Source organism: Castor canadensis, chromosome 11, assembly GCF_047511655.1.
Source record: "Castor canadensis chromosome 11, mCasCan1.hap1v2, whole genome shotgun sequence".
NCBI classification, from domain to species: Eukaryota; Metazoa; Chordata; class Mammalia; order Rodentia; family Castoridae; genus Castor; species Castor canadensis.
In genome coordinates, this window is record NC_133396.1 from 89,907,307 (window position 1) to 89,920,139 (window position 12,833).

Genomic DNA, 12,833 nt, shown 5'->3' on the forward strand with positions numbered 1-12,833 from the left:
CTCTTTATATTGGACCATAGAAAGGGGCGGCAAAGTGCTTCCAGAAGATTTTAACATGTTTTGACAGATTTTGATATGTTTTGGATTCTGGAATTTTTGCATGTGTACTGAGTGGGGATCTCTGATCTGAAAACCAAAATGTTCCAAATCCTCAAAAAATCCAAATGCTCCAAAAGTTTTTGATTTTAGAGCAGTTTGGATTTTGGCTTAGGGATGTTCAATCTGTATCAGTGTTTGCTTCTTACCAGACACAAATTTACTGTTGACAAGAGTTTTACTCCTTAAGGGTTTTTTTTTCCTCTCACACAGTTATAACTGCAACAGAATAAACACCAAAATGTAAAATGTTAAGCTGTATTTAGATATGGAAAAGTAATACTCAATGAAAGCATTCTATTAAACATTCTACTTAACATTTAAAACTATCATCTTAGTATTTGAAAAGGTGAAATTATGATTATACAGGGAACAAAATGTTTATGTGAAAGTACAGTTTTTAGCTGGAAGAAAATGATCAACATTTAAAGGGATGCTGTTGTAATTTAGCTTTGGAAATGGCAAAAACTAAAATGTTCATTCAAAGATTAGAAATACAGTTGTATGTTCCCTTTCAAAGGACAGAAAAGCCAGTAATTAATAAAGACAAGTGTTCAGATTTATTTGGAAATTCACAGTTTCTAATGGCACTACAGCTCCGTAGTTACATACTGAAAGTCCTCTTTCCACAATACGCAGATGGCGTGACTTCCCGTTCTACCTCTGCTGTTATCTGGACCTCTTCCAAGGGCCTTCTATATAATCAAGTCCCCTTGCTCTGAATGGCTAATTGTGCAGACTGGAAAGAAAAAAAATTAATCACCTAAAACATACCATAAACCTAAAGCAGCAACTTAAACAAAAAAGGCTTTAAATAAGTCACATTACAACAATACCCCAAGAAAGGTATTAGACAAGTTAAAAAAAAGTTACTACTAAAAGTGCTCAATAAGTTATAACTTAAATCTCACATCACAAATGGTCAATTCTCTTTCAAAAAGAAGTATTTTTCACTTTCACTCATTACTGTACAATCACACACTAAGAATCATTTTACTCAAATACAGTCAAGGCCCATTATTTTTTAAAGGGAAAGAAAGGCAAACTAACACAGACATACTGACATCACAGATAACTATCTCTGCACATTGTAGCCAATACAAAGCAAACATGAAGGAATAATAATCCATTTAGACTTGACCAATTAGAAAAGGCTTGACAAACTCACTAGCTGGTTCTGTGCATATGTATGTAGGCAGTGATTATATCAGATGAGACCTGGTCTCACAGTGATACGAAAGTTTGGAGGATTAGTATTTATTGCGAAAGTTTAAAATGTAATGTAGTTAAAGAAAACCTGACAAATGGTTAAATGTGTTTAAAGGTGAACTTATAAAACATTTGTTTGCAAATACCAGCCATGTGTAAGAAAGGATCTTATAGCTTTTTTCCGCTCACTGAATTATTAACTAAGGAAAAAGTAATCCAGTTCAAATAAGTGAAATGAAAACAACATTAAGAGCATCGCCATTTAACTAAAGGAACAGACTTTACAAGTCATATCAAGTGTTTCCTTCTAATGAGTTTGCTAAGCAGAGATCTTGTTGGCCAGTCTTCAGGATCCTCACACTGTTTGATCCACATTGTTGAGCTTCAGGCACAGATCATCTTAAAGCCTTGTAGTGTTTGCAGCTTCAAAAACCTAACAAAGTTACAAAAGAAATCAAATGACAGAAAACTTCTCCCTCCTCTTCCAGTGGCATTATAAATAGACAAAAGGCACATAAATATGGGAAGGTGCAAGAAATAGGAACAAAGCTAAAGGAAGAGGTTCGGCTTTCATTCCTATCTCACCCAAGGAACTGGGCTTCCAAATTACTTTTGTCCTAGTAATTAACCTGTGAAAAAAACATCTTTATAAAATGTCTACCATTGTCTTTTTTAAGGAAGTGATTCGCCTTGTAAAACTGTAGCTCATTAACCAAGACTGACACAATCCTGTCTACTTTTTAAAAAGGAAAAAACCATAATTTCTCAATACTTTTCCCAATAATATTTTCACCCACCCCCAACCCTTCAAATACCACAGACTGTTCTTCAAAGAACAACAAAAAAAGTCTCCAGTATGAAAAAATCAAATTAATTTTAGATATGTCCCGAGACTGTTGTAACACCAAATGTTCCCACGGTGATCTCTTTGTTTCCTTTGATTATATCATGCAGGCTTGGCAATGATCCTGACTTAGTCTGTATTAGAGTTTTTATCAATTTTCCTTGGTCTTGGACTTTAGATCTCCTTCGTTTTAAAGCCCTCTTCTCAGTTTTTGTTTTTTGGGACTGTCCATTGCACAAACTTGTGCAAGCTGAAATGCCACAAAAATAGGACTCTTCTGACTGTGATGAAGTTTCTGAGCTTCCCTCAGATGGAGGGCCCTTGTAAGAAGAGTGATAAACTTCTCCTATATTAGAAAAATCTCTCTGGTTCGTAAAGGGCTTTCTTCCTTTTATATCTCCATTGGCTATAGGGTGCAATGGATCTGCAGGCTTTATGGTCTCAATTTTTTCAGTTTTGTACTTGCAGCGTTTTTTCTATAACACAAATAAAAGAAAGCATAGGAATTAGAGTTCCAACAATTATCTTATTAAACACCCAAGAGAGCTGAGCTAAGGAAGGAAAGTGCCACCACCTGGTGAAAAGTAAAACAGCATTATATACACATATACCCAGACATGGAGTTATGCTGTACACAGACACTATCATTATCTTCCCATTTCATAAACACTACTCAACCAAAACTTTTGTTTCCCTGCCACCTATAAATGCATATTTAAGGAGTGACAACTTATATCTGAGTATCTACTATGTGCCAGATGTTATACTGGTTACTTTCATGTATTTCTTACCTCTTAACACTGAAAGATATGGTTTTGGTTTCTAAATGAGAAAACCAAGCTTCAGAGATCTGGCTTCTTGCCTAAGTTACAAAGTAGTAAATGCCCAAGTTGGAGTTGAATCTTAAACCACTTGGCTCTAAAGTCCAAATTCTATTACCTACAGAAAATTACCTCTAATCAAAACTAACGTAATTGGAAGGCAAAATGGAAAAGCAGACTTTGTAGCCAAAAAATCCTAAATACATACCGAGTTTTCTCATTTAAGGAAGATACAAACTCTCTGAGCCTCAGTTTTCTCATTTAAAAAGTGGGGCTATTACCATTGTCAGGTTGTTGTGAGGATTATAGGAATAGAACATGCACTATGCTTGACATGCATAAGATACTCAGTAAATAATGACTATCATCCAAGGATCAGCAAACCTGTTCTTTAAAACATTGGATAGTAGTATTTTAAGCTTTGCAGGTCTCATATGGTCTCTCTTAAATATTCTTCTTTGTTTTATTTTACAATCTTTCAAAACTGAGAAAATGCTTCTCTGATACCAGATTGTACAAAATGGGCCACAGTGAGCATATAGTTTGCTGACCCCTGTAAACATTCATTTACACCATTACCATAACTGACTACTTAAACGTTAAGGACTACTTAAAAGCTATGTCAAACCTTTCAACCTATTTTTTCATTTACTACCACATAGTAACACTAAACTTCAAAAGAAAGAGACTATTACCTTTTTTTCTGGAGAGAATTTGAGGGGTTCTACGATGTACAAATCATTTGGTTCTACTATAAGTAAGAAAAAAAAGAGGTAAAATGAAAAGTATTTATGCTATGACTAAACAAGAAAAAAGCATCTCTTAATGATCAATTAATAGAGCTAATGAATTTATATTTATACCAGGTTTGGATTTTAAAGTAGTAAGCCAAAAGAGGTAAGGTGGAAGATGGTACTATTCTTATTCTGGATTTGGTCAGTTATTTGAGGGCTATTTATAAACCTTGAAAATGACCAGTCTTTAAATAAGTTATTTTCTTGTTAAGATTTTAATTTAACAGTTGGTTATCAACTAATATAGGAAGGATCCTTCTCTGGGTCCAGGTCATCCTGATCAAGCAATAATGGATAAGCATTTCTGGCAGAGTGAGTAATTTTGATCTATAAGGTTTAGCTCCAAGTTCTAAAATTTAATTACATAACATTCAAGACACTTATAACCCACCCCATAACAACAAATAAACTACATATAAATGAAAGACTATATGGGACTTTAGTCCTATTCAACCTGTTAAAATAATTTAAGGTCTGACAAAGAAAGAATTAAATTCATAAACAGCAAATTCATTATAAATCTTCACATATCAGAAATTTATTAATAACATGATTCAACCAATTACAATTTTTAACACTACGTCCTAGAGATTTCTTGATAAAACCACTGACTATGTAAAAGTATCCAAACATTCCTCTGAATAGTCACTTCTCTCACATCACTATATCAAAGTCCTTTTTAAAAAAGTCATGTCTATTTTTTTTTTTTGGTAGATTTTTTTTTTCTAATTGTTGTGCTGGGTGTGGGTACACTGTAGCATTTACAAAGGTTCTTACAATATATCAAATACTGAATTCCCCACTCCCCGCCCTTCTCTGTCTCTCCTCTGATTCCTGGAACAGTTCAACAGGTACCATTTTTGCATTTATATACATGTGAATACACTGTTTGCACCATATTCATCCTCCTACCCCTTTCTCCACCACCTTCCCCCATCCACTGGTGCTAACCCCCTCCTCCCCAGGCAAACCCTGTTCTGCCCTCCTGTTCTCAGATTTTGTAGAAGAATAAACATAAAAGATAAAATGAGAAACATGCATGATGTCTACTTCTAAGAACGGTTGCAGTTATTCAGATCAACCTCTCTACTGAAAGAAACTAAGTATGATGGAAAGAAGAAAAGAACAACACTAAAAGCACTGAATAGCTGCATAGATAGTAAGTAAACCTTGGGTCCAAAACAAAAGAAAAGCAGGAACCCAGGTAGTAAAGTGGAGCACAAGTCATTTTTGCCCTAAGGCATTTACCAATGCAAGAACATGTGAACTTTGGTTCAGATGGTATACTAGAGGAATGGCTCAGAAATAAGATACTAGGCTCAGTCAAAATAGCAGTAACTCCTAAGGTAAAAAATGAACTCATGGATGAGAGACAGAGAAAGAGAGAGGAGAGGAACAAAAACAAACAACAAAAAAACCCTTATAGTACAAATTCCCAATATGGCTGGTGGTGAGGCTCAAGTGGTAGAGTGTCTGCCTAGCAAATGTGAGGCCCTGAGTTCAAGCCCCAATACCGTCATAAGAAAAAATTCCCCCAAAACCCTGAGCTACAAATGTAAAGTGTTACATGAATGTAAACCAATTCCCTCTGAAACAGACCCACACTGTAGCTCATCAAATATTCCTACAAGTAATTTTTCAAAGTGGAGCAGCACACCAAGATACCCAAAGGACACAAAGACATAACATGCCTTAAGCAAGAGCCTATGAAGACAAATAAACAGATTCATAAGGATTTAAAATATTAGGATTATTATGGACTATAAAGACAATTATGCTTACTATATTTAAGCAAAAAACCAGCTTAAAAATATCTGCAAGAAAAAAAAGACTTAAGAATTTTTTGGCAAAATACAAAATGAACTCAGAAATGAAAGCAAAATAACTGAAATTAAAATCCAAAGAATAAATTTATTTATTCATATATTTATTAATTTTGGCAGTACTGAGTTTGAACTCAGGGCCTTTACCACTTGACTCCCATCTCTAGCCCCCCAAAATGATTTTAATAACAGACTAGATATAGCTGAAAAATACATCACCTGGAAGAAAGATGAGGAATATTCATCCAAAATATAGCATAAAAAGGCAAAATGATGGAAAGTTTATAAGACAAAGAGAGATGGACTAATAAATTTAGTTAAACTTGAGGATCTAAAAAAGAATGGGGCAGGGGAATGAGGGTGTATATGGTGGATGTGTTTTACATCCATATATGAAAATAGAAGAATGAAACCTGTTGAGATTCTTCTAAGAAGGGAAGGGGGAAGAGGGAGAATGATGGAGGGGGTAAATCTAACTAATATGTATTATAAGCACATATGTAAATATCACAATGTATCCCCCTGTACAACTATTATATGCTCATAAAGTCATAAAAAAGAAAATGGGGCAGAGGTGATATTTGAGGTGAAAAAAAACAATGGCTGAGAATTTTCCAATATTGACAAAAGACACCAATCCAGATTCAAAGAGCCCAACAGACCTCAAACAGGATTAAAGAAAAGGAAAATAATATCTCAGAAATTTAAGAGAAGTAATGACAAGGGAAAGATCTTAGGAGGATTTTTTTTAGGAGAGGACTGGAAACCACTGGTGAAGTTCACAATACAGGGGAACAGGCTATCCAAAAGACTAAGACCTAATCACAGGACTACAGAATGCTCCCCTTACCTCTACCTCACTCTTACATTAGTAAAGGCTTATTTACTCAATAAGTACATCATGTTCATATCTTAACAACAACAACAAATTACAAGGCATGCTAAAAAAAAAGGCAAAAAAACACCCGCAGTTTGAAGAGCCTTCTTGGTATTATCAGATTGGAATTTTTAAAAAATTATGATTAATATGCTAAGGACATTAATGGAAAAAGTACAGAACATTAAGGATACCTTTGACAGACTCATGGTAACCTAAACATATTTAAAGAAAGAGTTTGAGAATATGACAATAAAAACTTTCAAAAACAAAAAGATTGAAAAGATCAGGACAAAATATTCAAGAACTATGGGACAATTAAAAGAGATGTAAATAGAAATGTAAAATGAAAACCTGAAGGATAACAAAGAAGAAGAAATGGAAGCAATATATATAAAGAGTAACAGCTAAGAACTTCCTAGTTTTTGAGGAAAAGTCAGATCTACTTCTTATCTTTGTTATGCATTCAAAAGTGAAGAAGAAATAAAGGCTTTTCAGGCAAGCAAAAATTGAGGGAGTTTGTTGCCAGTAGACTAGTCCTAATAGAAATGTTAAAAGAAGTTCTTTGGAGAGAAGGAAAGTAATATAGGTAAGAAATTCAGATCTACATAAAGGTAGAACAATGAAGGTAAAAAAAAATAACTTTTACTCTTCCTATTTTTAATTGATCTAACAGGTAATAGTTTATTCAAAATAACACCAATGATGTATCAAGTACACAGATATATCCCATTTGTCCATATGTACAAGTAAAATGAATGACAGCAATGATATAAGCGATGGGACAGAAAAATTAAGATTATTCTGTTATTACAGGTATTTACACTGTGTGTACAATGTTACCTGAAAGTGGACATGGACTAGAGGAAAATATATATTGCAAACTCTAGAGCAAACACTAAAATAAATTTAAACAGACATATAACTGATATGCTAAGGAAGAGATAAATGGAATCATAAAATATTCAATTATAACCACAAAGGGCAGAAACAATGTAGTAGACAAAAATGGGAACAAAGAATATGGTTAACAAATAGAAAATAGTAACAAATATGGTAATGCCTAACTATATCAACTATATTAAAAATTGATGGTCTAGGTCTAAATATATTAATGAAAAGAGACTGTCAGCATGAATCAAAAACAAGATATTGTCTACAAGAAACTCACTTTAAATACAAAAGTAGTAGTTAGCTATATCAATTTTAAGCAGAGCAGACTTTAGATATATAATACAGGGGTCAATGATCCTAAATGTGTATGTATTACAACAGGGCATCACAGTGAGGCAAAACTGATAGAAATACAAAAAGGAATAGAATAAGTCACTATCAGAGTTGGAGACTATAATATCCCACAAACAAATATGACATAGTGAACTTAACTGCACCAAAATGTATTTTTTTCTATATACTAGCAATACACACACACACACATCAACAAACATAAACTATATTCTTCCCAAATTGGCTTGTAGAGTCAAGGTAATCTCAACCAAAAACCTACTACATTTTTTGGATGAAACATTTAGTAGATGACTCTAAATTTACATAAAAATGCAGAAAGCCAATAATGGCCAAGAAACCCGAGTTAATGAACAATCCATATAAAATTTTATATTGGCAAACCTACAGTTAGGTCCTGCAAAAGCCCATGTATTGAAGGCTTGATCTCCAATAGCTGGTAGCACTATTGGGAGGTGGGGGCCTAGCTGGAGGACGATCATTGAAGGCATGTCCTTGAATAGAATATTGGGACCCTCGCCCCTTCCCTTCTTTTTGTTTCCTGGCCTCCATGAAGTGGACAGCTTTACTGTGTGCTCCTGGCCATGTACCTTGCTTTACCACAGACCCAGAAAGAACAGAGTAAAATGACCATGGGCTGAAAATACGAGACAAAATAAATCTTTCCCCCTTCAAGCTGACTTTTCTTAGTTATTTTTGTTATGGAGATGGAAATCTGACCAATATATCTACCTAACACTATACACAAAAAATCAATTAAGATGGGTTAAAGATCTAAAAGTGAAGGAGAAAAACAAACATTTACAAGAAAATAGAGGAGATTATCAACCAAGGAATAAAAAATTCTGTTTAAACAAGAAATAAGAAGCACTATCATAATGAGAAAAACACACATACAATTGATTACACAGGTATAACCCCCCTTTCTCCCCATAAAAGCAAAAAACAAAAACCCAGGAAAAAAAACAGGGAAGAAGAAGGAACATTTCCAAGTTCATTTTGCATTACCATGACATGAAAGCCACCAAGAAACTACAGACCCAATATTCATTATGAAGACTGATGCAAAAATCCTCAACAAAATACTAGCAAAGCAAAATTCAACAGCACATTGAAAAGAGTCACCATGAATCCATTTATTTCACGAAGTGCAAAGACAGTTCAATATACAAAACTAAGTCAATGCAATATGCCACACTAAAAGGATGGACAGAAAAAAAAAAACCCACAAGGTCATCTCAATTGATATAGTAAAAGCATTTGACAAGATTCATGATAAAAATACACAATAAATTAGCAATAAAAGGAAACTACTTCAACATAAGGGTCATTTAGGAAGAGCCCATAGCTAACATCATGCTCAATAGTAAAAGAATGAAAGCTTTTCCTCTATAGGCAGGAATAAGGCAAGAATGCCTGCCCCTCTCACTGCTTCTATTTTATAAGGTATTAGAAGTCTAGACAAAGAAATTAGGCAAGAAAAAGAAATAAAAGGTGTCCAAGTTGGAATGAAGGAAGTAAAACTATTCTGATCTCATGACATGACCTTATGCAGAAAACTTGAAAATCTTTTAGAACCAGTAAACTGTGCAAAGTTGTAGGGACATAAAATAAGCACACAAAATTCAGTTGTAATTCTAAACACTAGCAATAAACAATCTGAAAAGGAAATTAAGCAAATAATTCTGCTAATAACAGTATCAAAAAGAATAAAATACTTACAAAAAGCTCAGAAATAAATCCTTGAGCATATGGTCAAATGATTTTTGACAAGAGTGCCAAGACTACTTACTGGGGAAAAGGACAGTCTATTCAACAAACGGTGCATAGAAAATGATATTATTCACCCGCAAAAGAATGAAACTGGACCTTTATGCCATATACAAACACAAAATAAAGACTTAAATCTATAAAACCTCTAGAAGAAAATGTTGTGGAAAGGTTTGATGACAGTGGACTTAATGATGAATTCTTAAATATGCCACCAAAAGTACAGGCAACAAAAGTAAACAAATGGGACTGTATCAAACTTAAAAACTTCTGTGTGTCAAAAGAAAATGAAAAAAGCAAGCTACAGAATAGAAAAATATTTGTAAATCATGTATCTGCTAACATACAAACAACCCCTAGTACAAAAATCTAAAAACCCAATTAAAAACAGGCGGAGGACTTAGATAACACATTTCTCTAAAAATGATATACAAATGGCCAACAACCATTTTGAAAAGACACTGATCATCACTAATCATCAAAGAAATGCAAATCAAAACCACAATGAGCTGTCATCTCCCACCCATTAGAATAGTTGTTATTTTAAAAAAACAGAAAATACAAGTGCTGGTGATGATGTGGAGAAACTGGATGCACTGTTGGTAGGGATGTAAGGTGGTACAGTAATTATGGAAAATAGTATGGAGATAATAAAAGACAAATTAAAAAGAGTTATCATATGATCCAGCAATCCAACTTCCAGGTACATATCCAGAAGAAATGAAAGCAGGATCTTGAAGAGGTATTTATGTACCCATCTTCATAGTGGTACTATTCACAAAAGCCAAGAGGGGAACTTAAATGTACATTAAAAGATAAGTGGATAAAGAAAATGTGGTACATACATGCATACATAAACTGTTATTCATTTTAAAAAGTAAATCCAATCACATGCTATATCATGACTGTACCTTGAGAACACATTAAGTAAAATAAGCCAATCACAGAAAGACAATTACCATATAATTCATGGGGTATCTTAAAGTACTTCTTAAATTCATCAAAACAGAAAATACAATAATCATTACAAGGGGTGGAATGGAGAAGGAACAAAATGAGTTGTTATTTAATAGGCATATGATTTAGGATTTGTAAGATGAAAATATTCATCCATTTTACAATATGAGCTTACTTAACATTACTGAATTGCACACTTAAAAATGGTTATGATGACAAATTTTATGTTGTTTTTTTTTAACCAGTTAATTTATAAAAAATTAGGCACAGTTCCTTCTCATAGAGCTTAGAAATGAAAATAAGTAAGTACAAGACAAGTAAAATCAAAGCAGACTACAATAGATGCCATAAGAGATTTAATTCAAACAGGTAAAGAAATGAACAGTGGAATTAGGATTAAAGTTGGTCTCCTAACTATGCTCTGAACTTTAAGTGTAAAGATAAGCCAAGATGACACTATTATCTAGGATAGAAGCAATTCTGTTATCAGTTACAAAGGCTACATTATTTGGCCTTAATGAGTTAGAAGGATAATATTAAAATAGCCATAATTTCACTTAAAGTAAAACTAGAAATGATAAAAAACTCAATGTATATCCTGATTTTACAAATATATTTCAAATAATGAATGCATATCCTCCCAACAGAATGTCTACAAGATCCAAAAAACTAAATATTTACTAGGATGAAGAACAAATGAAATAACTGATGGCGGGGTATACATAACTGATAGAATAGCAAATTCACCCAACCCTCTGGAAATGTGTGGCAGTATTTACTAAAGCTGAGTATACACATACCTTATGAACTATTGTTCCCATTTCCAGGAATACATCCAACAAAAATACATGTATATGTTCAAAGATATGTAATATAGCATCAAAATGAAAATGGTTCAAGTGTAAATGAACAGTGTGCAGTATATGTACATTATGGAATACCGTACTGTATCTAATTTCTATTAAATAAACAACTACACTCACAATAGTTGGTGACTCTCACAATAGTTATAAATCAAAATACTGGCTACCCTGCAAGGGTATGGGTAGTTATTAAAAGGGCACAAAAGTTTTTGAGGTACTGGATAACGTTCTGCTTATTAATCTGGATTTGCACAGGCATACTGAGTTTGTGAAAATTCACTAAGCTTTACATATATGATTATACTTTCTAGTAAGTAATTTCAACTGAAATTTCACTTAAAAAAGACCTATCAACCAAAAAGAACAAAAAGAAAAAGAAAGAAAACAGTAGGAAGGATGAAGAGATTTATTAGCCCTAAGGAAATATACATGCAATGGATTAAGTCTGGAAAGCTTTGTGATTAGAAAGGAATGATTATTTGACTGATTAAATCAACTGAAACAAGCTACCCAGTTACTGAAATCGTAAAGAAAGGGAGAGTGGCCAGTGATTATTAAGAAAGCACTCCTATTTGAAATAGGTAATTGGTTATTTTAACACCACTATGAAGACAATTTCTAAGTTTCTTAATAAGCACTAATTAAAATGGTACTGAAAAGGAAAATAACCACTTAATACATATCTATTCACTAAAAAGTAAGTATTTACTGAATGTTAGACAAGAGAACCCAATTATAGATTCTGGGGCTATAAAAGAGAAAGAGTAGATCTTTGTTTAGAAAGCGCCTCACAGTCCTAAACTAAAGACAAAAAGGGTCCTACCTGTACAGGAAGAGGAGGCAGAAAAGCACAGGATGCTATGGAAGCACATTCAGGATTTCCATATCTGTTGAACTTTCTCAAACATCCCTTTCTAAAAAGAAATACTTCTAAACAGGAGCATGTGCAAACAAAACTATCCATTGCTAATTAAATAAACTAAGTCCCCCCTCCCCACCCTTTGGACTTTTAAAAGGACAAAGAGATTTTAAATGTGAATGATAAAGTGGCCTTGACATAGCACAAACAGGACACTGACATCATATTTATGCCAGAAGCAAGCTAGTTTCATGTTTATATGTGTATATATATGTTATATATCCATAAAAATCTACCTTCTTTGCCAGTAAACTGTAGAGACTTGGATCTGATGAGTGGGAATGAAGTTCTTCTTTTCAAATTCATATCATCATAGGAAGAGAAACACCTAACATATTAAGAAAAATCAACATGGGACACAATGAGTACATTACGTATAATTTACTCTGTGAGGTGAAATGAGGGCTATTTAGAACTATACATACAACATGGAACTAATCTAAATTAATGCACCAATTATTCCTATTAAGGTAAAAAAAAATTCTTCTCTAAAGGTACTATGTTGCAATTCCCATTCTCTTCCTCCTTTGAATTTCACATTTGGGCACCTTTTTCAAAAAAGCATTTTAAGCATTTACTGTTAGTGTTTCTCTCTATTATAAGTTAATAAGACTA

General features: G+C 33.4%; 1 protein-coding gene across 5 annotated transcripts in view; it reads right to left on the minus strand.

Annotated features, from left to right (window-relative positions):
• Window positions 1-633: 633 nt before the first annotated feature.
• Window positions 634-12,833, minus strand: part of Suco (SUN domain containing ossification factor) — an 81,048-nt gene continuing 68,848 nt past the window's right edge. For 3 of the 5 annotated variants that reach the window (XM_074047465.1, XM_074047462.1, XM_074047464.1), the window contains 3 exons: window positions 12,455-12,546; window positions 3,666-3,721; window positions 634-2,625 (listed from right to left, as the gene is read on the minus strand). In XM_074047465.1, coding sequence (XP_073903566.1) covers window positions 2,182-2,625; window positions 3,666-3,721; window positions 12,455-12,546 — 592 coding nt within the window. In that variant the 3' untranslated portion in view covers window positions 634-2,181. Of the gene's footprint in view, window positions 2,626-3,665; window positions 3,722-12,122; window positions 12,214-12,454; window positions 12,547-12,833 lie in introns of those variants that run through there. The other 2 variants (XM_074047461.1, XR_012438829.1) reach the window with 2 other exon arrangements.